Source organism: Bactrocera oleae, chromosome 2, assembly GCF_042242935.1.
Source record: "Bactrocera oleae isolate idBacOlea1 chromosome 2, idBacOlea1, whole genome shotgun sequence".
Lineage (NCBI taxonomy): Eukaryota > Metazoa > Arthropoda > Insecta > Diptera > Tephritidae > Bactrocera > Bactrocera oleae.
Window position 1 is genome coordinate 31,754,962 of NC_091536.1, and position 26,863 is coordinate 31,781,824.

The 26,863-nt window shown below is 37.0% G+C and overlaps 1 protein-coding gene across 2 annotated transcripts in view; it reads right to left on the reverse strand.

Moving 5' to 3' along the window:
- The window catches only part of LOC138855683 (gustatory and odorant receptor 22-like), a 1,003,612-nt gene that overhangs the window by 578,867 nt on the left and 397,882 nt on the right, over positions 1-26,863 (reverse strand). For both annotated transcript variants that reach the window (XM_070112940.1, XM_070112939.1), the window contains exon 6: positions 13,186-13,316. In XM_070112940.1, coding sequence (XP_069969041.1) covers positions 13,186-13,316 — 131 coding nt within the window. The remainder of the gene's footprint in view (positions 1-13,185; positions 13,317-26,863) is intronic.

Sequence of the window (26,863 nt, forward strand, 5' to 3'; positions counted from 1 at the left end):
GCTCAAAGCAATGTGCTACAAAGCAAAAAAGGGGAAAAGACATTACATACAGTAAATTCATTGCTGAGAGTGACAGTTTAATAAGATACTGCACTCGATTTTCTTCTTCTCCGATTCAAGATAATTCTGAATCGGTATTAGAAATCAAAAAAGACAATCTTGACAATTTTTGGTCACGTCTCCAAGCTGCATATGACGCAATTGTAGAATCTGACGACTCAGATCTACCAGAAAATTTCAAATCTTCAGCTTACGCGAAATACGAAAACTGCTTAGACCAATTCGAAGAAACTAAAGCAATGTTTTTCGATCAACTTAAGCTAATAAAAGCAATTGCACCTACTCTAAATCAGCAAGTAGAGCTGCCACAAGTACAAAGTCATGAGGCAAGTTCAGGCATCCATCTCAAGGTGCCCACATGTGATACAGAAATATTTCATGGTGGTTATGAACAATGGCCGTCCTTCCGGGACATGTTTACAGCCGTTTACATAAACCACCCAAAATTAACAAATGCGCAAAAATTGTATCACCTCCGATGCAAAACAAAAGGTCAAGCAGGCGTCATAGTCAAACAGTTCGCACTAAATGACGATAATTTCAATTTGGATTGGGAAGCTCTTAAATCTAGATATGAAAATGAAAGAATATTGGTCGATAAGTAAGTAACGATACTAATGAACTTGCCTAAGATTCAAAAGGAAACAAGTGAAGAGTTTATAAAGCTGCAATCCACTGTTTCTAATTGCTTGTCGATTCTATCGACACAAAATATTCCCACAGACAGCTGGGATCCAATACTGGTAAATATATGCACCGCTGCTTTACCAGAAAAAACGTTACTTTTGTGGGAGCAATCGCTCTCATCTCGCCAAAAATGCCCAACGTGGCAACAGATGAAAGACTTTTTAATAACCCAATACGAAATAGCAGAAAGGGTAGATAAAAAAATGGTCAGAACGAAAACCGTTCAACACGACCTAAATAGAAGCTTCTACAGACCCCAAGCCAGTAGCAACAACAATTTACACAGAAGCTTTTTCACAAATCAAACGTTCACATCCGAACAATACAAACAAACGTCATGCGAACTATGTACAGGGGGGAATAAGCTCAAATCTTGCAGAAAATTCAAAAAATTGAATATTATCGACCGAAACAATTTTGTAAAAACAAAAAGACTTTGTACAAATTGCCTATCACATGCACATGCGCTTAAAGAGTGCGAAAGCAAATTTAATTGCGTTTATTGTCATAAACGACATCATTCAATGCTGCATTACAACACATTTTCCAGCTCACCCCAAACAGCGCAAATATGAAAAGAGCCACGGGTTTAGTTGCAACAGCAAATCCCGAAGTGCGAAATCCCGAAAATTGCCAAGAAGCACCATGCTGCTCAAAGGCATTAAAAACCCAAACGCTAAACAGCGAAATTCAAAGTAGAGTACTACTACCAACAGCAGTCGTCTCCATCGAACACCGAGGAGAACTGTTTAAACTTCGGGCCTTAATAGACCAAGGATCACAACGATCTTTCATAGCGTCTAGGGCTCATAATAGGCTACAACTGCCAACAAAACTAGCCAATTTTGAAATCACGGGAATGGGCGGAAGAGTAGTCCAAAACTCAAATAAAATCTGCCCCATTACCTTAATTTCCGCCCAAGCGGATAAGCACATACAAGCAGCAGCTATAGTCTTACCGCAACTTACAAATATGCTTCCAAGCTATCACATAAAGGGCAAAAGGTTTCACACCTAAAGTTAGCAGATCCCAACTGCAACACTCCCTCTCAAATAGACCTTCTATTAGGCAGCGATCTCATACCACATATAATACTCGAAGGTATTAAGAAAATTTCAAATACCCTATTGGCATAAAATACTATTTTTGGGTGGATCCTAAGTGAACTAGTTTCGGAACCAGTTACCACTATGCCCATTCAAGTTGAGGAAATCTCAAACGAATACCTCAATTCACAATTGAAAAAATTTTGGTTAGAAGAGCTCCCCCCATATCAATCACAACCCCTGAAGATCAGTATTGTGAAGACTTTTACAAAGCTACAACTACTAGATCAGATAATGGTCGGTACGTCGTACGACTACCATTAAAACAACAATTTCCCAACACAATCGCCTTAGGTCACTCTCGCACCTCTGCAATACAGCAGTTTCAAAGTATGGAAAAAACCCTACTTAAAAAAGGCGAACTCAAACCAGTATATGCTGGTGTGTTGGAAGAATATCTCCATTTAGACCACATGGAGGAAGTTAGTCCATGCGAAAAAACCAGCGACGGCAAATACCACTATTTTTACTTGCCGCATCATGCAGTGGTAAAGCCAGACAAAAAACAACTAAAGTAAGAGTTGTTTTTAATACATCAAGATCTATTATCTTGGGGAATTCCCTAAATGATATTCTATTTACGGGACCCACGCTCCAACCAGATTTAATACTCCTCATATTAAATTGGCGTATATTCAAATACGTATATAACGGAGACGTCGAAAAAATGTATAGACAAATAGTCGTACATAAAGACGATCAAGATTTTCAGCGAATTATTTTCCGAAAATCTCCCAATAGTCCACTCCGCGACTATAAATTGAAAACAGTTACCTTTGTCGTCAACTGTGCTCCATATTTAGCCATTCGAACACTGCACGAATTGGCAGAAAACACCAAGTCAGAATTTCCTCTGGCAACCCAGGTGTTAAAAACACAAACGTATGTAGACGATATCCTGTCTGGAAGTCACAGTCTTCCACAAGCATACGAGTCACTAGCACAAGTGACACAAGCCCTCAAAACCGCAGGGTTTCCGTTAAAAAAGATAACGGCGAACCACCCTAATATCTTAAAGGATATACCTAAAGAAAATCTGTTGGACACCAATTTCCTTAAATTCGAAAAGGAAAGTACAACAAAAACTCTGGGGATCCAATGGAACGCGTTATCTGACCAGTTTTCATACACTACAGAGTCAATATCAGCATTATCCGCCATAACAAAACGCCAAATTTTATCCTCTGTGGCAAAACTTTTCGACCCCGCAGGATGGCTTTCGCCAATTATGATACAAGCGAAAATCTTGATACAAGAATTATGGCTAGACGGAACCGACTGGGACGAACAAGTGAAACCTCTTCGCTTAGAAAAATGGTCCCAGTTCGCAAACAATCTGGAAGACATTTCCCAGATACAAATCCCACGATGGGTTAACTATTTCCCTGAACACAAAGTCGAAATACACGGCTTCTGTGATGCCTCGGAGAAGGCATACTGTGCCACTAGCTAAGTGCGCACACAAAGCGATACTGCGACCACAAGCCACTTATTATTAGCAAAAGCAAAGGTGGCTCCTTTTAAAACGCTAAGTCTACCTCGACTTGAGCTCTGTGGCGCGCTACGACTCGCAAAATTAGCTCCCATGGTGCAGACCCATTTAAACATGAAGAAACATAGATTGTATCTCTGGTCCGATTCTGAAATTGTTCTAGCCTGGTTGGAAAAACCACCACATGCATGGAAGACGTACATTGCTAATCAAACGTCTCAAATACTTGACCTAGTGGGATCAGCCACTTGGCGACATGTAGCCAGTGCTGACAATCCTGCCGATCTAGGTACAAGAGGGTGCAAACCCCTGCACCTTACCACCACCACCCTCTGGTGGAATAGTCCCCGATGGTTAACAGAATCTCCTGATTCTTGGCCACAATCGCCCATGCGCAATATAATAGCCCCAGAAAGTCGAAAAATCGACTCCTTTCACACAGAAGTGGAGGATACTGACATGCTTGAGCGATTTTCATCGTTCTCCCGAGCCCTCAGAGTAATCGCCTATATGTTAAAGTTCATAAAGTGACTTAAAATTTAAATTAAGAGAGTTCCCTCAGAATATCCCAATGCGATACATTGATGCACCTAGAATTGCCAAAGGCAAAGGTCGCACTAATCTCTACCAGATACATCTCTAACATCTAATCTTAACACTATTAAGGGAATCAAAACCCATTGACAAAAGGAGTTCACTCTTAGTTCTTAACCCATTCCTAGACACGAAAGGTCTGCTTCGCGCGAATTGTCGGCTTGCCAATTCAAGCCTCACGTATAATGAACGCCATCCTCTAATCATACCAGAGAAATCTCGACTTGCCACTTTACTCCTTAATTATATCCACTTACTTATGCTCCACGCAGAACATCGCCTAATGCAACATATAGTCCGCCAAGAGTTCTATATTCCCCGACTTAAGCCCTAATAAAAAAATGCATTTTCATGTGCAAGATCTGCACTCTGCATAAGCAGAAGTTGCGAACGCAGATTATGGCAGCACTTCCACCGGAACGCTGTAACAATCACAGGTGTCGATTTTGCTGGGCCTTTTCAAATAAAGGCGTCCATGCTAAGGTCGCCCACCATAATGAAAGGCTATGTGGCTGTCTTTGTCTGTTTTACGACAAAAGCAGTGCACCTCGAGCTATGTACAAATCTGACTAAGGAAGCTTTTCTCGCGGCATTTGCTCGCTTTGTCGGACGACGCGGCTTCCCCTCAAAACTAATGAGCGATAACGGCAAAACCTTCATGGGAGCCCAAAGAGCCACTGAAAAACAGTTTGTGGATTTTATTAAACAAGTATCACCTGAAATTGTTCAGAAGTATGCTCCCCAAGGCATTAATTGGCAGTTTATTCCCCCAAGCGCTCCTCATATGGGTGGTTTATGGGAATCAGCTGCAAAAAGCTTTAAATCCCACTTCAAAAAAGTAGCTGGAAATTATAAATTCAATTCTGAAAAATTCACTACCTTATTAATCCGAATTGAAGCCGTTCTCAATTCGCGGCCACTCACAACACTCTCGCAAGATCCCTCCGACTTCACAGCCCTAACTCCAGGGCATTTTCTCAAAGGAGCACCCGTTCTGGCCATACCTGAGCCGATGGAAGGAAGAGTACATCAAGGACCTTCATAAAAGGTACCGATGGAAAACTCCAGAAAAGGCACCAAAGCTTGGAGACTGTGTTACCATACACGATGATTGTCTACCCCCCACAGAATGGCGGCGTGGCCGCATAGAAAAACTATATTACGGTTCCGACGGTCATATACGAGTAGTCGATCTCCGTACTCAAAGCGGAACGCTGACAAGACCGCTCGTGAAATTATGTTTTCTGCAAACCAACCATTCTAACCACAATGATCGATCAAATTGACGATTCATTCCTGCCACATACCGTGGCACATTCGGCATAAATTTACATGCCACAAATGTATAATCATTCCAACTTCTTCATACAGATCAATATGGAAGTAGATATGGCAGCAACACCAACGCCAGCTGTGAGGTCTGCCATCAATGTGCCGCGCCCTGGGGCAACTCCAACACCACGAACCGCAGCGGCAATCGTTCCTGTAACCGTTCCCCGTAATGGCGCGCGACCACTACCACCTTCCTCAGCACCGGCAACGGTGTCGCAACGCAACCGATGCCCACTGTGTCGACGCACACATCGGCTGCAACACTGCAGCATTTTTCGAAGCATGCAGCCACCACAACGTCAGCAGGTTGCCCAAGCGCACGGGCACTGCCTCAACTGTTTGGCAACGGTCCACACGACACCGGAGTGTACGTCGGTTACGCTTTGCCAACTGTGCAATAGACAGCACCATACCATGCTGCACCGCAGCCCAAAGCGGACCATCGCGCGACAACTCGCCCCAAGCCGAAAGATCGCAGCAGATCAGCCATCCGGATCGACCCCACCCTCCAGACCAAGGCGACAGGAGGCATCAACGCGGCGTCGGCAGCCCACGCCAACATACCGCCGCTCCACTAGTGTTGATGCTACGCTGCAGCAACTACAGAGATTGCTAGGCTAGAATTCGCTTAGGGGGGCCGGGATGGCTAGATGAGTTACGCCTCCCCCTCCATACACGCCACTGCGCGCCAACACACCACATCAACACGATCCACAACAGACATCACACCACTCAGACCACCCACACATACACATCACATCACACCACTCAGACCACCCACACATACACATCACATCACACCACAACTCAACACTCAAAAGGGGCTAACAGAAGACCAAATCTTCCCTTTTTCGTTAGCGAATTAAACCGACGAGACGTCCGCAAGTTTCCGCCCGTGTTTTTTCCACAAGCCGTATCCGTTCTTATTTTTTAATTAAATAAGTGCAAAAGGTGAGTGCGTAAACGAAACAATTATTTACACGTGAAAGGCATAATTTATGCGCCGTTCCTTAGTAATGTTCCGGAATAGGAAATTATTAAAGAGCTGAACTCCCAAGGTGTCGTAGCAGCATATAAATTCCAAAAAAAAATATACGGAAAAGAACGTCCTACGGGAGTGTTGTTGCTAACTTTTTATCTTTAGGACCTTCCCAGTAAAATTGATATTGCCTGGTGTACAGTTTTAGTTCGACAATGCTAGCAATACAGCTTCTAGGGCATACAACAAAACATTATAACAGTTCTCCACTTTGTGTAAATTTTTCCCTTTCTCCCCATACCCCACAAGAATGCGAACGTATTTTTTGCGCCAACTGTTCCCAACAACACCCATCCTCCCCCAGAGAATGCAGTAAGTTCCTCCAAGCAAAAGAAATCCTCAAAATAAAAACAATAAATAAATGTTCTATGCTCGAAGGTATCAAAATGCACAAAGAACAACAAACAATTCAAAGCTCTACTAGCAGCTCTTACGCTGCCATAGTATCCAACCAAAATGCTAACAAAAATGATTCTCTACCAACAACCAACAAAAACAACGAAGTAAAAAATTTAGATGAAACAAAAAATAACAAAGACAAAAACCAAATTGAAAATCCTTATCATAAAGAAAACACCTCCTCCAACAAAAACAAAAACAAAAACAGAATTGTAAATCTTACTCATAACGAAAACAACTCTTCCAATTGTTCCCCTACCTCACTCTTCAGCAACAGAACCCACCTCATTTGTAGAAACAAATAACCAGGATGACTTCTCGTCTTATTCCTCATCTCTTAATATTTTATATAATTCTTCATATCTTAACCAAACCAACAATGATTTCACCACAGATCAACATACTCTCATCGGCATATCCCCTCCCATTCTGCTGAACCCCAAACTCTTTACGACCCTCTCCCTTCGCTCTCACGAGTAATCTCCACTTCTCAAATGCATTCACGTCAGACGACGACATGTGACTTACACAAAACCAAACTGCTCTATAAATTAAAATTAAATACACCTTTATACATACATATATATTCACATCTGCTTTTCACTATATTTTTTTTAATGATGTTTAAAGTTGTTCAATGGAACATGAACGGCTATATTAATATCTGCGTTCAAAAGACTCATATAGCTGTATCATCCAACAACAATTTTGTTTATCCCAAACAATACCTTGGGTATTTTGCTAATTTGCAAAATATACAAACCAACAAACAAGGTGTTGGAATACTCATAAAACGTGTAATTCCAAAAATTTGGTAAATTGGTCCAAAAGCTTTTCAAATAGTAAAAGCTTTCATGGTTCACCGACAATTTAGGGTTTGCGTCAATAACGTCCTCTCAGATACACACCAACTCAAAAACGGTATACCTCAATGCTCGCCCTTATCAGTAGTACTTTTTAGTATTGCTTTAAATATCAAGAGCGTCAAACTCACACTGTATGCAGATGATGTCATTGCTTATACTAACTTAAAAGATCCACAAGCGGTTAATGAGACCTTCCATAAAGTGCTATCAGCATTTAAAAAATTGGGCCTTAAATCAGCAGCATCCATCTCTATACCCAAATGCAAACTTCTTCATATTTGCAAAAAAGTTAAATGTAATTTTCTACATCTAGTCTTTGACAATACTATTATTCAGTCGGTATCCAATTAAAAATTTTAGATATATGGTTTGATAATAAGTTTACTTTTAAACATCAATGTATTAACCTCAGAAAAAATCTTTCTAGGAAACTCAATATTATTAAGTATATATCAAGCAAAAATCTTTCATACATTCCAATACTCTCATCAATATTAAAAAAGTCATAATACTCTCCAAGATCGACTATGGCTTACCTATCTTTGGCTAGTGTGCCAACACAAACATCAAGCAACTTGAACCCATCTATCACGCCTCAACTCGTCGCAGTATTAACGCTTTCCCTACATCTCCTATAAAATGCATCCTAGGAGAGGCTGGGTTTCCGACATTGCGACAAAGAGTATACGATACAACGACTCAACTCATTCCAAAAGTTTTAAATTCCCCTAACTATGAACTTCAAAAGACTTTAATAACTGACTCCAGACACAAAAGAAATTTCTTTCTCTTCAACTTTTGAAAATCAATATACCACCGAATTTTAATAAAATCAAAACGCAACCTGATTGGCTTATTAGCCAATCCATGATACATCACTTCACACCTTAAAAAAATCAAACACAAGTAACACAACATTTTAACAACGATTTTTGGAACTAGTTGACACTTATAAACAAAGAAACTTTACACACAGACGGCTCCAAAGCAACAAATACTGCCTTTGCAGCCACCTCATCCAATGGAAATATTATAACAGGGGGTATTCTTACGCCTCACTCGTCTGTATTTACGGCCGAAGCTTTTGCTATCTACAAAGCATTAGAGTACGCAATTCATCAAACGGTGAATTCGTCATTTGCCCGGATAGCCTTTCCTGCTTGAACGCAGTAACAAACATACGTAACAGCTCAAACGTGATTGGAAAAATCCCAGTTCTATGCATTAAACATAAGCAAGAAGTTGCTTTGCTCTGGGTACTTCCCGACAATGAGCAAGCCGATAATGCAGTGAAATATTTCGAATCAGCGCCAACCTTTCAATATGAGCCCCAGAACCAAAATGATGTTAAGAATATGCTTCAAGAACATAGTCGCAATAAAAGTCTTATGGAGTGGAGATGCTTTGAACACCCATACACAAATTTCAATCCTGCTCGGAATAAAGTCATTTACCCCACCAGCATCAGTCGCCTACAATCAACCATCTTCACACGCCTAAGGATAGGTTATACTCAATTAACACATCAATACATTCTCATCGGCAGGCAGCCACCAAATTGCCCTTTCTGCGAGAACAACTTGTTCATCGATCACATTTTCAACAATTGTTTGGCTTTAGAGAGTATTAGCAATAATCACTTTATCACACCATCTCATGATAATATTTCAAAGATATATAATTTTCTAGTAAAATGTAACTTGCAAAATTTTTACTTTAGCTTGCAAAAGTTTTACTTTAGCTTTTTCTTTATGTATCAACATTCAGAACCGATGGCCACCGTTGCTTGTCCTCCTCTATGTAATTAGGTTTAATATTTGTATATTATTCCTAATTAACAATAATAATAATGTCACGCTGGCTCCGCATATACACCCTTGCCGCACCTTTGAGGAGTTGCTTGGCATAGATATACATTTGGATATCCGACCATTGTTCCGCCAATGCATTTTCTTCAAATTGTTTAACCCACTCTTCTACCGACTGCTGACCTACACCACTAAACAGGCTTAAAGAATCTTGAATGTCGGTAGGTGAATGGTGTGCGTTCAACAAGGTTATGGCACACTACACTACACACCGTGGAAGCCGCTTCTCCGACGTCCGAACTGTCCCCTTCATCTTCGCTATCTAACATTAGTTCAAAATGTTCACACAACCTATCCTGTAACGTAGCCTTGCGACCCGTTGTTTGTAATTGTAATTCCTCAACTTTTCTTTTAAATGGGAAATCGATATGGCAAAAATTTCGTACGTGTTAATACCGAATGTCAACCGTGGCCTTACAATGTTATTAAAATATATAATTTAAATATTCCATCGAGTGAGAATAAAAATATGAATACTAAATACAGTTGTTGTGGATGTTCGCATATATAAAGAAAATCAAGAAATATATAATATTACTATTACAAATACTTGTAAATTATATTTAGAAATATATATTTTTGCCCAAAATAATTTTTGGCATTTACTTTAATTTACTCAAATTGAATTTCATTTGTAATTGTCAGCGATCGGAGCTGACTTATTACATAACACATAAATGATTATGGCGAAAACTTGAAACTTATTAAAAAAACATATGTGCTGAGATTTCTTTGGAATTTACAAAAACTTTAATTTTAATTATTTAATTAAACTGACTTGACTGAATTTACATTCACAAAGATAACGTTCGCTGTTCATTTTTTATGGTTAGTGTTGTAAAAAAAAAGAAATCTCGACTGTACCTATATATAATATTTTAAAACGCACCCGCCTCTTCTGCTTCTTGGTATTTCCAGCTTACGGTTTCCTACGGTTTGTTGTTGCTCGTTGCCGACTGTAACTGTTGTTTCCTCGTCGTTAGTGCTGATGTGAACGCCGTCGTTGGCGCTGATATTACTGCTGTCGTTGGCGCTGATGTTAGCGCTTTTGCTTTAGTGTCCGTTATATTTCCCATTTCTACCGTTGTGCTTACTCCCATTTAAGTGGCTGTGGTTTTTCTTCTTGGTTTTTTCGTTCACCAACTCGCTGCGTTTATCATTCCAGGTTGCTGTACCCTGAATGATTCCCGTGAATGCCAAAAGAATAGCCCAATTTAGCAGCTTTTGCCTTATGCGTCTCTAAATTTCTTTTGCGAACACGCGCACACCACGTCTGCTTGCGTTCAGCGTTGATGCGAGTCCTGTCCGAGTCGCCACCAGCCCCACTTCTGTGAATGTCCAATGTGTAGAGCGGTTTGTGGTGTTAGAACACTAATGGATTTCGGTATCAGTGCTGCAACTGTAGCCCGATCCCACATATATTATATTTGATGCTCTTCCTTGAACAGCAGAACTCAATATTAATATATGTATGTATCGAATGCTTTTCTTAGCAGAGGTGAATATGGTACCATCCAACGATTGTCTGTGATATCGATATTTTTAGCACTAAGAAATAATGTTGAATTTACTATCAAAATAATGATCATATAAGAGTGAAAATTGAGAATACAATGTAATTTTCAATGCTGAATCATGTAAATCAACATAATCGGCATGCTTAGCGTACTTTCGCAACACCAACACCTATCTTGAGACCCAGCATTCAGTAATGGATACGTCCAGCACGCAGTGAAGAAAATTTTGGGGCCGTAACTGAGAGTGTACACGAAGACCGGTGGAGAGTCGTTTCGGCACCGTTCGCAGCAACTCGGATTGACGTATGTAACGACTGGGCGCATTTTACGACGAAATCTTTAATTAAAAGCGTACAAAATACAGCTTGTGCAGGAACTGAAGCGACATCGCTTTGCTCTATGGGCTCTTGCAAAGTTCCAAGAAGATCCGACGTTTTTGAGCCAAGTTTTGTTCAGCGATAAGGGTCATTTCTGGCTCAATGGGTATGTAAAGAAGGAAAATTGCTGAATTTGGGGCGAAGAGCAACCTGAAGAGATTAAAGAGCTGCCATTTCATCCAGAAAAAACAACGGTTTGGTGTGGTTTGTGGGCCGGTAGAATCATCGGTACAACAAAACCACAGGAGGAGTTTGAAGCTTTAACCCAGAAAACCAGCATATTCAAAAAACACGAAATGTTTACCCATCATGGGCAGTCTCTGCGGAACGTACCACCAGATCCCGATCATTCGCAGCAATAGGATTCAATTTCCCCGATCCCTAGACATAAAAAATTACACCGGCAGAGCGTGCTTGATCACAAAGGGTTATGTATGCATATTTGTTTGTTTTGTGCTTACATAATCAGAATTACCTTTTACCTAATAAAACCCATGCAGAAAAAAATTTTTTTTTTGTTGACCTGTATTATTTTATAAATAGCCGATTGTATGGGTTTGTTCAATTAACACTGGCATACTACAAAGATTTCAGTAAAAAATTCTTAGAGCAATAACGGTTTCAACATGGTACATATTAATATATTTATACAAGATATTATATATTTATACAAGATCTTGGTATAAAAAGAAGTAGAAAATACCAGACGAAAATACGTACTCAAACACTGTGGTCAACCTAACCCACCAGCTAATGCCTCTCTATAATCTCTACTGCCAGCCTGCTAAAGATCAACATACTATTAAAGGAGCTCAATCATAGCATTGAGTCATCAAATTTATCGTACAACTGTTTATTTTCGGCTCAGTGATTTTTTCGGATATTTTATTCAAATATTTGAAATTGTGCTATTTAATTATGCACATTTAAATAAGTGAATCTCTTGCGTGTAACACTTGCAAACTAACTTTTAGTGTTATTTCTTTGAATTAATTGTATATTAATATTTCATTTGTGGTTTGTTGGTCATCTTCATTTTTAACGTTCTCAAGTGCCGTAAATACGAGTGCCGAAACGATATCTCAATTTTTTACTCAAGCTATCGTTAACACTGCCTAACGGAAGGAAGGTGCTCTAGAAATCAATTAGTCTCGTCACCATTGATATATATTATAATATATTATATATAAAATATATATGAATACTTATTATTATTGCAATACTGAGAGATAAAAATAACATCAGTTTCAAATCGCGTCTGGTATCGTTCCAGGTTATAAGCTATACCGTAGCTTGTAGTATTTTCTATTCTCTCTCTATTTATATACTTGTATGTAGCTCTGAGGTTTTTACGAGCGCGATTTTTAAATACTGCAGAATAAGTTTTACAATTAAATAAAACATTCGCCAACTAAGACAGTCTTTTTCATGGCAAACAAATCATTAAAATAATAAGCTTCATTAACTTTAAAAATTTTGAATGAAATGGCAAACGCTTTGTGAAAAATTAAAGTTCTTCTTACGAACAAACTCATGAAATAGTTCTTTCGATGCAATAACAATGCAAACTTCAGATTTCTCTTGATTAGAATTTCTTGTCGACTGATAGGCTAAACAAATATGCAAATAATAAATTAAGAATTCATACAAAAATGCTAAAAATGTCATAAAGTGAGGAAAATAAAAAGCAGTAATACATCTTATATTATATAAGAAGTCCAGAAAGTAGTATGAAAATACGATATAGTATATACGAGTATACCTAAGTAGAAAAATTGTATCAATAGATTACTGCGTTGAGCATACCTATATATGTATATAAGTATATAAGAAGTTATTAAATATACCTTTTGAAAACAGTGTGCTAAAGCTATTGATGCCGTCTTTATTGCTCTTGAATTTATGTACCACAAGGCGCAATTCATATTAATGGTAATGATAATGTGATAATATGCCAACGTGTGCCATAGTGGATATCCTGAAAATAAGAACATATTTATATAATATATAAGTCGACAGTACACTATTCAACATACAGTGGCCCACAACTTATTTCGAGCAGCCGCTAAATAAAACTTTTTAATTTTATAGAAAAACACTAACGATGGAATCAAGAAAATTTAAACGATGAATTTTTACTACATATTTGTAGAATCAAATTCGATATTATTTATATCTGAAATTTTAACTGCCTTTTATAAATACACTGAAAAAGAATTTCTGAGAACAGCTTATTTCGTGTGGTTATTTTTATTAGTAATTCTGCGTGAACACATGCATCTAGCTTAATTGGTATTATTTGTGCCTTTTATTTGTGTCTTAGTTTTCCTGATTCAAAAAACAAAAAAAATTTATTTTCCAAAGATGAGTCCACGAGCAGGCGTAGAAAAAAGAGAAATAGTTTTAAATCTATTTAAAAAAGAAGAAAGGCAGCTAAAAATAGTTGAGACGGTAGGGCTGAGTACCAGAACATTTCTATACAACGTTGTGTGCGCGAGAATCGAGGGGTTTTCATAAAAATGGTTCCGAAAATTAAGGAGAACTCGAAATTATTAGTTCAGAAGCTGGCGGTGGAGATTAAGAATGAAATGGGTAAAGTATGCCGTACCAAAACCGTGAGTCGTGTGCTGCGAGAAAATGGTTTCAATGGTCGAGTAGCCCGCAAAAAGACATTTATATCGAAAAAAAAGACACAAATTCGGCTTAAAACTGCTCAGGACCATATGACAAAGCCAATTTCATTCTGGGAAGAGGTCATTTTCGCCGATGAGCTCAAATTCAATATTTTTCGTTCGGATGCCATGAAACGCAAAGCCAATTAAGAGCTTCAATTAAAAAAATTTTTAGGCAATTGTAAAGCACGATGGTGGAAGTGTCGTGGTTTGGACTTGCATGGCTGCTTCTGGAGTTGACAAACTATTTTTTGTGGATGGCACAATGGACAAAAATGTGTATTTAAACATGTTAAACAAACTGTGTAGCAAAGTGCCGCACCTTTAGATGTTCGTGATCGTTTCCGATATTACCAGGACAATGACCCAAAGCACGAATCGGCAAATATGCAATCATGGCTGATTTGGAACTGCCCACACCCAATGACACCCAATGATCTCCACAATATCGTGACTTTAACGTCATTGAAAATTTTTTGGCAATTTTGGACTTAGCGATACGGAAAAGGTTAGCATTCTGAATGAACTAAAAAAACTGCGGTGGTCGAAAATGGCCTAAGATCCCCCCGCGAAACTACCCAAAAACTTGTTACTGACCGTACTTGTCCAGTTATAGTTATCTTTTACTAAACTAATAACACCAAAACTCAAAGAAATTAAAATGGATTTCTCGTCTAAGTCTAAAAAAATACCTTTATAAAAATTCTGCATTTCAACGTTTTTGATATTGTATCATCAGTAGTTTTCTTTCAGCTTCACGAAATAGCCTGTGCCACTGTGTATTAAGTGGAATTAAAAAGGGATTTATATTTGTAAATAGTGTTGTGTTAATAAACATGGATTCTGTTGCCCATTTACTTTACGCACATCTTAAAATATTAATGGTCTGGTGACATTAACCAACAACAGTCGCAGATAAAAGCACTAGTCTGCCCTGGATTGACTGTATATACACAACCCAAATTATTCGATTAGAATAAAACGGGACATGCTTCAACTGACGTGCCTTCAAGATATACGTAAAGTAAATGGGCGACAGTATCTAACGTAAAGATGCATGCTTGCGGGGTATAGCGTGCTAATTTTGAATAGGAGTGTTTGTGCAAAATCACATTCGCACCACTACACAATTCGATGTACGTAGTTTTTGGTGGATTTATAACACTACCAAGCGCTGTTTCTTTCGTGAATGGCTTTGGCCGTTTTCGAGATGCACAAAGGAATAATGTTAAATTCGCTATGAGAATGAGATTAACTTGACTTAATGAGAATAAAATAAGCCGACTTATTTTCATTCCTACTCCGGGATGTATACTGGTTGAGAAGTGACAACGGGATACACCTGGCGGAGATAATGGGTTGGTTGATAGAATTGTACTGCATGAAAATTATAGTATACTACAATTACAGTGTTCCAATAAAGTCTTCGCACAGCACCAGCACCATAAAAAGTTTATTGATAAAAATCAGCAACACTTTGCAAAATATTTAACATTTTTTTAATAACCATTTGTTTATGACACATTTCAGTTTATATTAATTGAAAAATAAATATATTTCAGTAAATGGTTTCAAAACTATCTAATACAAACTGGAAGAATTTCGCATTTGGACTCCAATAAAGTCTTTGTACATTTCTTTTCAAGTAAAATAAATAAATAAATATATCAAATGGTGTTGGATTTTAGTATTTAGTGGAGTGGTGGCCCTTGTTTTTAATGACGGCATTAAGGTGGTCTGGCATCGATGCCACAAGCGATTGGGTATATTTTACATCAATTTTCATCCACTCCTCTTGAAGAACCACTTTAAGACGAGTTTTTAAATTAATATGATGAGTTCTGATCTGTTTCTATAGCAAGTTCCAAATATGCTCAATTTGGATTTGGTCATTGTACCCCAAGTACATCCTTGCATTATGAACCATGTGTTTGGGGTCGTTGTCTTGCTGGAAATAAAATGCTTCAGACACGCCCAATATTCTACACCAGGTTCAGATTTCGTTTCAAACTTTCTATATACGCACGGTGGTCCATGAATTATTCTATTATTTCGAGGTTGCCAACGTCACTAGCAGCCATACAACCCCATACCATCACACCACCACCTCCGTGCTTTACTGTTTTAATAGTATTTTTGGGGTTGTATGCTTCTCCCGGTTTCCTCCATACTTTAATTCTGCCGTCAGATCCGAAAATATTGTACTTTGATTTATCAGAGAATATAATACTATCCCAAAACACAGGAGATGCATTTTGGTACTTCTCAGAGAAGGCAATGCGTTTTCGGCGGTTTACCATGTTTACGAGTGGTTTTCGACGAGGCTTGCGAGACTTAAACCCAGCATTAATGATAGCTTTTCGCACAGTTTCGGGACTAACTTTTTTGGTGAAGCTCTGTAGTGATTTTTTGAACACTTATAAATGGATCTGCAGTAACCATTCGTTTAATTTTTAGCCGATATTCATCCGCGAGAACTGAAGGCCGACTAGATTTGCTTTTGTTTTCTACACGGCCTTCATACTTGTATTTAAAACGGCCAATAACCGATTGAATTGTAGAACGACTACGGGACACTATCTTGGCTACTTCCGCGTATGACTTATTTTTCTTTACATGCAAATTAATTGTAAGCTCACGTTCTTTAACTGACAAATATTTTCCAGGCTCACTTTTTTTAAATCACGAAATTTTTTCAAAATTCACAACTTTTACTCTTCGAATGAACCACTGAAATATCCCGCTAAGCCCACTTTGTTCACTTTATCAAAGTACCGTTATTATTTAGAAAGAGAAGTTGCCAGAAAAAGCGAAATGTACGAAGACTTTATTGGAGTTGAAAAAGCAAAATTCTTCCAATTTTTATATACAAGTATAGTTTTGAAACCATTTACCGAAATTTATTTTTCAATTAATATAAAATCATAAAATATTTATAAAAAAAAATTTTAAAAATTTTGCAAAGTGTTGCTGATTTTTATCAATAAACTTTTTATTCGGTGCTGTGCGAAGACTTTATTGGAACATTGTATTATATTCGATTGCATCTGGATGGAATAGAATTTAAATCAGAGATTGCTCGTATAGGTGTGTAAATTTGGAATTGTATGTATTTTTCTATGCTAAATCGTAAAAAAATAAAAATTACTAATCTCAGGACTTACTCGACCAATTTGAACCAAATTCGGTATATAACATTTTGCTGACATTCCTATGTTATATTGCAAAAATCGAAATAGCACTATAACCACGCCTACTTTCCCTATATTACAAATTTATTTTCTATCTGATTATTTTCCTTTTCTGTATACAAATCAAATACCAATGAGCATATCGGGGTAACACTTTGCATAAATAGTGGCTTTAAGGTGTGCCACCTTATGACAAAAAATTTTCAAAATCGCACTACAACTGTTGCAGTCCCATACACCGAATATGTGTATTATTTCTTTTATGCGGTTATTTCAAGCAAAAGGTGTACAAAACAAAACCCAGAAATCTGACTCAATTGAAACAGTCCGTTAAATCTTTAATTGTGGCAACCGTTCAGGCCGCAATGAATAATTTTGTAATTAGGTGTCGTATATGCGTGGCTCTTGCATGAAGGTCATTTACGGTCCATAATTTTTAAAAATAATTAATTATACAAAATAAAATAAAATTTGCTATACAATAAAAAAAATGTTATGCATTGATTAAAAAAACAGTTATTACGGTTTTTTTTTGTAGCACGATTTTTGAGCTACCCTGTATAAAGATTTTCGATATCGGTCAATATATAAGTTATCTTAATGAAACTAAAATTGCATGTTTCTCAGTATCTTTGTGAATAAAATGGATAAAATCGGGTGACAACTTGTAAGGTACCTTAATGGAACACAGAGAGTATCTCGTTTTGTTAATAACTAATATGTGATAATGCCAAAAATAGACAAAATCATGTCAATACAACCCCTAGATCCCATATACCTAATATAAGGTTTTCAAATTCCGGTTTGCTTTATATCATAACAAAATTAACTGAACTTATAACATTGGATATGCTATAGTTTAATCCCGTAAATATGTGAATATAGTCTACGAATGACCCTGATTCCCATATAGTACTATAAAAGTATAACGATTTTATTATGTTTTATTCCAACAAACCTTATGCCGAATATGTCGTTCAGTGTGTGAGTAATATATTTATAAGAATGCAGAAAATATGTTATGCTGACTTGACATAGGCTTTGTATGTCAGGGCCTATTCTAGATAAAGAGTTTACCTGGTAAAATATTCAGAACGAAGTTGCGCAAGCTCTGGTTTCACGCGGCAACTCGAGCTCTTGTTCTGCTATACCATAGTTTGCACTCCAAGTACGCCATTCACTGGGAGGGAGTTTATGAAGATATTAATAGCTGTTAAGGTTGCTTCACTTCAAGCATGATACTGCAGGGATGGTTTCTGCGGACAACGAATCGAGAGTCTTATTTCGGCTCTGTACTTTGGTCCCAATCGCTGTCGTGGTGCGGAGTGAATGAGTGCAGACTGTCGAACGTAACACCTAAAATTTAAGGGTTGTTGACCGTCGGAATTTTAACATCATCGACGGAATTGTTGAGGTCCAGTCTGTACTCCTTCGTACAGTTTGCAAATAGGGTGGCTGTGGATTTGACAGTGGAGAGTTTTAGGTTCCTTGCAGTGAAAAGCAAGAAATTTCTTTCAATTTCATTGCCCGTCGTCATTTTCGTACAATCTTCGTATGAGGTATTATAAACTCTCTCTGATGGTTGTGGCAGCTTCGAAATGTAGAGATTAAGCAGTAGGGGGAAGAGGACACCCCCCTGGTGTAGTTTGGTGTGGCAGGTGGTTTAATTCTCCTTAATTTGGAATGTTGACCTCGAAATAGTACGAATGATTGTCGACCGCTCAGGTAGCGTTGTATGGTTGACAATGACAAAAGCTGTTGACAAGTCCAATTCTACGAGGACAGTCCTCCTACAGGGTGACTATTGTTGTAAGCCATGAGATATCTGGGCATTTATGACGCTAAGTGCTGTGCACTTTACGATAACCGTGGTGGTATTCAGCTAGGCTGAGATAGTGTGTGAAGATCGAGAGTAGCATGGCCTCAAGTATTTTCACTACTGGGGAAAGAGAGTATCGGGCGATAGGACCCCTCTTCCGATCTTTCACACAGGAGCTTGGTGAGAAAATTGACTTCCGTCGAGCCTAGGTGTTTTAACATCAGCATGTTTATATCGTCTGGGCCATTGGATTTGGATGCCTTTGCTTTGTTGGTAGCACTCTGCACCTCCTCCTGTGAAAGCGAGTCTTGCGAAGTTTTTGACATTTTGCGAAACCGTCAGGTAACCCATCTTTTCGCCTTGTTCACTGAAAGGTGCACTATGAATCGTCGGCTAAAATAGCTCGCACACTGGGAAATTTAGTTGTAATTGTTGAATTTGGGAGTGCTTTATTACATGTATTGCATCTAACCGAGGGGCAGTTACGGTGGAGCCTGTTAGCGCATACACCCTGAGGGTCTGGGTTGGATTCACTTCTCGGATCTGGAGGATAAAGAGTATGTTGCTTTGAAGGTGATGACAATATTAACTTGTTACTTATCAATCCAAACAAGGTTAAATCTTCGAAATAACAACTCTTGGCCAGATAAAATCAGTGCAATCAGCAAAAACTTTTTTCTGGCCTTAATATACCCCATATAGTGAGTTCTGACTATCCACATGACTCTGAACGGCTTAGGGTGTCAAACTATGTAATATTTTAATTAAATTAAAAGGACAAGTTTTCTTAAAAATAATGTGGATAAGCGCTAAAAGTAGAAATGAATTCCGATTATTTGGTTCATTTTTTTATCGTATACGAGGCTTGTTCAAAAAGTATCGCGAATTTTGTATTTTTTAAGAATGTGATTATTTGTTCATGAATATCTATTTTGTCTCCTTCAAAGAAATCATCCCTAGATATAACGCATCTACGCTATTAGGTATCAGTAAAGATGCAATACACGTAGCCCGCGGATTTTCCAACTTGACACTGCCTTTTGAACAAACCTCGTATTTGGCGAAAAACAACATATTATTGGTGCCGCACCCACTGAAGAGGAACATGAAAGGAAGACGCTACTCTACGATTGTGGAGATAAAAACTGCATTGAAGCAGGAGCTGAAAAAGATCACGAAAAATTACCTTTTCAAGTGATTTGAGGATTGGAAAAAACGCTGGCATCCGCGTATTATATCAAGGGATGATTACTTTGAATGGGACAAAATAGATATTCATGAAGAAATAAACACTTTCTTATGAAATACAAAATTATATTTAATTCAGCTCCTTGGTTGAGTTAGCATCACATACATATATTCAACACATTTAAGTTAATTATATTGTTTTTAATATATGTATGTACATACGGATACGAATGAAACTAAATGAATCTACGCCTGACAATATATATAAGTTAATAAGATACTAAATTTGATCGTAATTCATTTGGTTTCTTAGATAATGAAACGTTGAATTCTTTTGGAATATATTTATATTTCTTGTTCCCCTAACGCTTGTTTGTATCACCTAAAACTAATAGAGATAGAGTTATATATATATATATAATATAAATGATCAGGATAACGAGACGTGTTGAAATCCAGATGACTGTCTGTCCATCCGCTCAAGCTGTAACTTTAGTAAAAATAAAATATCGTCATGAAACTTGGTACACATGTTTGCTACCACAATAAGAAATTCGGTATTATACAATAGATAGACGCCATTAACTAAGCCAAAAATTTAAATACAAAACTGTTACTTAGTACAACGAATCGCATAAAGGCTAGGCACCTGGTCTGAAAATTTTTAAAAATTGGGCGTTGCCCCGCTATATCTCCCAAACCATTCAAGCACTATCATACGACAGTGCGAATAAAGTGAAATCAGAAGATAACCCCCCGGTTTTTTGTTTAAAGCTACTACTAAAAAAGTAATAAATCATTAACTAAATGCGTCAGAAATATTATATTATATTTTACATACAGAATGGTTCTACCACGATTACTTCCCATATAACACAACTTAATATTAATTTTCCAGGATAAAAATCAACCACCAAGCAAATCAGCAGTTGGTATAAAACTTTGCCCCAGATATTGAAAATACCGGTAAAAGTCAGAGATATATTATTGAAATTAAGAGAGAATACAGGAAAGTATTAAGTAGTATAATGATATGCCTGATGGACATTTTGTACATCAACTCCATATATGAAATATAACCTTTTCGGTTAAGCTTATGTCAGATATATCTCCGCTGACGGGAAGTAAAATATAGTTACAACTAATTGAGTCTATAACTAATAATATAACTTAATAAAATACCAAATTTGATTGTAATTATTCACGATTTCCTCGAATAATGAATATTGATTTTTTTCGAAACATTTTTTAATATAAAGTTTTGCCAACACCTAAAGTTATTTCCCCGGCTTTGATTTTTGAAAGTTGCGAGAGTATAAAATGTTCGGTTACACCCGTACTTTGCACTTCCTTACTTCATTGTTATTAAGTCTATCTAAAAATATTTCCCCAGCTTAGATCCTTGCAAATTGCGAAACCTTAAAATCTTCGGTTACAGCCGAACTGATCACCTCATTACTTGTTTGTATGTAAGTCGTTTTACTAAATCTTATTTCAAAAGCTTTGTTTTGACATGAATTTATCATGAGATATATATGAACAATTAATATACCCTGAACAGGGTATATTAAGTTTGCCACGAAGTTTGTAACACCCAGAAGGAAACGTCGTATACTCTATAAAATATATATATAACTGATCAGCATGATGAGATGAGTTGATTCAGCCCTGTCCGTCTGTCTGTCCGTCCGTCCGTCTGTATATACGCAAACTAGTCCTAGTTTTTAAGCTATCGATCTGAAATTTTGCACCCGTCTTTTCGTCACTAAGAAGCTGGTCATTTATCGGAACGGCCGATATCGGACCACTAAAGCATATAGCTTTCATACAAACTGAACAATCGGAATCAAGTGCTTGTATGGAAAAAGGTTTCATTTGACGAATTATCTTCACGAAATTTGGCATGGATTATTCTTTAAGTAACAATGTAATCTCCGAAGAAATTGTATAAATCGGATCACTATAGCATATAGCTGCCATACAAGCTGAACGATCGGAATCAAGTGCTTGTATGGAGAACTCTTTCATTTGACAAGGTATCTTCAAGAAATTTGACATAGGTATATGATTGTCTGAGGCAATAATGCAATCCTCGGAGAAATTGTAAAGATAGGATGACTATAGCATATAGCTGCCATAATAAGTGAAGGATGGGAATAATGTGCTTGCATGGAAAACTTTTCTATTTGACGAAGTATATTCACGAGATTAAATCGGAATCAAGTTCTTGTAAGGAACCTTTGTATTTGTGAAGGGTATTATAGTTCCGGTACAACCGAAGTTAATTTTTTTTAATTTTGTTTTTTGTATTATTTGCATTCATACAGAGGCTAATTCGTTAACATTAATTTTCGTATTGTCCAAAAGCCACTCCAGTTTCTTTAAAATGCTGATTCGTGCATATGATCGTTTCTATCTTCGAGCTTTTGACATTTCGCTATGAGTTATAAGCGAAACAACTCCATTTAGAATATTAGCAAAATTACGGAAATTGGAGAAACTGCGGTTTGTAATAACGGGTGATCCAAGTAGAGGTACTGTTTTCAATAGTCTTGTTTTGACAAATCACGCATGTGTCATGTCAAGCTATCATGTTCTTTTTGTTCAGTATCGTTTGGTATTTCATCACGAAAAGACTTAGACCTGAACAACGTTTACGAAATGTTCAACTTTATTACGAAAATTCATGTTCTGTATGGAGTGTGTTTCGCGCGCTTCGCTCAACTTATGGTTCACATAATCGGCCTGATACTGAGCGTATTATTCGCAATAACATCACCCTTATTGAGACCCAGCATTCATTTTTGGATACAATTCGACCGAATAGATTACGTCCAGCACGCAGTAAGAAAATATACGTGGCGACGTGGCGCATTTTACTTTGAGGCCTTTTTCTGGCTCAATGTGCATGTAAACAAGCGAAATTGCCGCATTTGGGATGAAGTGTAACCAAAGTAATTGTATCAATCAATGGATTTATTGAGAAAACTTCGGTGAGCAGATAATTTTACGTTTTGGTCCAGTCGATTGGCCACCACGGTCGTGTGATATCACACCGTTAGACTTTTTCCTTTAATGATATTTTAGGTCTTGGAGTCAAACATCACGCGTGTCATTCACCAGTTACCAGTCGAAATGCCCGAACAAATCATCGAAAATTGGACTCAACGGATGGCCAACATTTGAAAGAGATTTATTTTAATTTTTCTATGTTTCTTAAAAAAAGTAGAGAACCTCAAAACGGATCACCCTATATAATTTAGAAAAATAGTACCTTTAATCAATCAAAAGTCTTTTCAAAACCGATACTTAGCAATAAGTCAACAATTTCAGTAAAGGTAATTTTCAAAGAAGATTTACAAATCCCCAAAATTTCGATTTCATCCCAAACTATATTGTTAATGATTCTTTTTTGGCTTGAAATTTTTTGAAATTTGATTTATTTAGGCTGTGTGCAAAACGGTACAAAAATGAAAAAGCTCCAGAGCTAGGTATAATTTTGACAATTTATAAATATGAATACAGATATGTATTCAGGAATAAATGAATTAAAAAGAACCGCTGCATACCTAACGAGTATTTTATAATCTATGTTCGTAATTATTCATTTATTAACAGCATTCATTTATTATTTATTCCATTCAATACCGAAATAATACTCCAAATAGGGAAAGTTCTTGACAGCTTTTGAATTTTTATACTCTCGCAACTTGTTGCTACAGAGTATAATAGTTTTGTTCACCTAACGGTTGTTTGTATCACCTAAAACTAATCGAGTTATATATGGGGTTATATATTATATATATAAATGAGCAGGATGAAGAGACGAGTTGAAATCCGATTGACTGTCCGTCCGTCCGTCTGTCCGTCCATCCGTGCAAGCTGTAACTTGAGTAAAAACTGAGATATCTTTATGAAACTTGGAACACATGTTTCTTGGTACCGTAAGACGGTTGGTATTGCAGATGGGCGTAATCGGACTACTCCCACGCCCAAAAAACGCCATTAATCAAAAACAAATAAATTGCCATAACTAAGCTCCGCAATAAGATACGAGACTGTTATTTAGTACAAAGGATCGCATTAAGGAGGGGCATCAGAAGTTACATTTTTTTTTAAGTGGGCGTGGTCCCGCTCCTAATAAGTTTAATGTGCATATCTTCTAAACCGCTGAAACTATAATAACCAAATTCACTGGGAGCAAATGTTTTCAGCATCTCTATCGACGGTGTGAAATCGGGTGACAAGCCCGCCCACTCCCCATATAACGGTACTGTTAAAAACTACTAAACATTAAATTTTATCTCTGGGATAGTACGAGATGACTTTCTTGGAACTGCGTTCAAAATTAGTCAGTGGGCGTGGCACCGCCCACTTTTAGGTGAAACCCCATACCTTGGGATCTGCTTAACCGATTTCAACCAAATTCGGTGCATAACGTTTTTTTCATATTTCTATGTTATAGTGCGAAAATGGGCGAAATCGGACTACAACCACGCCTATTTCCTATATAAAACCATTTTCAATTTCATCTGATTCTTTCACTTTCCTCAATGCATATCAAGCAACAATGATTATATCGGGGTAAAACTTTGCGTGAATAATACGTTTGAAGTATGCCACCTTGTGGCCAAAAATTGTCTAAATCGAACTAAAACTGTTCAAGCCCCTAAGTACTAAATATGTGGACCTTAGTGCCTATAGTTGACCTTCTACCGAAAATATCAGTCAATCCACAAATAAATCTCAAACGAGTATACCATTTGACTTTGCCAGAGTATAAAATTTTCGGTTACATCCGAACTTAGCCCTTCCTTACTTTTTATTATTAAAAATTTTAAAAAAATAAAAGAATAAAGTAAAAAAATTATTTCTGTAGTTGATTAAAGGAGCTTAATGCATGGTAAATGTATTTATGTGTATAGGAAGATATAATTATGCATGTGCATATGCCTACCGAATGCAAATAGCGTCTTAGTAGCCTAGTAAGTTGCCTAAAATTCTCAATGAATAACAAATCTTCAAATAAATGATTTTTTTTGATTTCATTAATATTGATATTAGGAAGCAAAGTATTTGCTTTTAATTTAATTCATTTTACGAATATATTTAATAATTTAAATAGCCAGGCAAACATTCAGTAACACAATTGCGTTTGTTTTGAACTTCAACTGTCAAAATTTTACTTTTCATTTGGCCCAGCAAAATGTAACATTTATTCACACCAAGGAACTGTAAACTGCAATGACGGACAATAAAACTTAATTTATTTGAATTAGAAAGATAAGTACGTAGCCATGCATTTGTGATTTATATATAATATTCCAGTATTCGACCGCAGGCTTGAAGCGTTGTTGATTTATGTAAATAATAATAATTATTTAATTAGAGACAATGGAAGCGCAAAACATTACTGTTGTTGAATATGTATTTCAATGGGAATTAAAGAAAGGGATTTAGAGGTTAGCTCTTTTAGCTCATGTACATAAATCCGTTAAAATTCAGAAATTCGTTAAATAAATACAAAATGAGTCTACACTACATGGAAACTGTCTCTCAAAACTGAGAAAAATTAAGCAACTCTTAAATCCAACTAATCGTTTAATTAAAATGAACAAGACGAAAGGAGCAAGAACTGGCTGCCACAAGCGAATGTTTTGCAATCTCCATTGCGCAAATAAGCAGGAATACGAGTAACCTTTAGTGGATGTGTAGACTGCAAAAAACGCGTACTGACATTGGATACGGACGCATCACATTCCATAATTCGCAAAGTTGCAAATGAAGAAGAACTCTCAAGTTATCGGAAAAGTAAAGTGTGAGATCGTAATTGAAAAGATAGCCGTGTAACTCAACTTTATAGTGACAAATATCGTCTTTAAAGTTATAATTAGACTAGACTTTCTAGCAAATCAAGGCATGTAATTCACATTAGGAACAGAATTATAATCAATGTATATATATACAGTTTTATCGGCATTCCGGTGGAAATAAATAACCGAACGAAATAAGTGGAAAAAATATATATATACGGTAGCTATTATTTTGTGTCTCCAAACACACCGTAACAATCATCAAAATAAAAATAAAATTTTTTACAAAATCGAGTATTTCTACTTGCAATCTTTCCGGGGTCTCCCCTTGGGCTAATAGAGCAATAAGCAGGATCGCTTATTACACATAAGCAAAAGCTAACACAAACAAAAACTCATACATATTACAGAAATACAGACAGTTTTGAAGGCTTTAAACTTTTGCCGCGAATCATATTAACCGCAAGTAACATCCTTTCTAACATGCATACATATTTATATGCAAGTAACGGCAGCCTCTACACTGTAGCTTTGCGCTAATTATAAACAAAACTGTATCGCTGCAGTCAGCAATTATGCAACTCATTAATAAGCATATTTGCTTATTTAAGTAACTGATATTCTTTTTCGTTTCCACAAAATGCAAACAATAAAACCAATTACTAAACACAAAATGTAAGCAATTGCAAATATAAAACTAATTACTGAATAAGCTAATATTGTAACTGACACTCTCTTTATTGTACGAATTAAGCAAATAAGAAAAATGTATAAATTAGAAAAAAATTGAAATTAAGAGCTCAGTTATCTTTCAGGACCACTCAAACTATCGTTTTGATTTC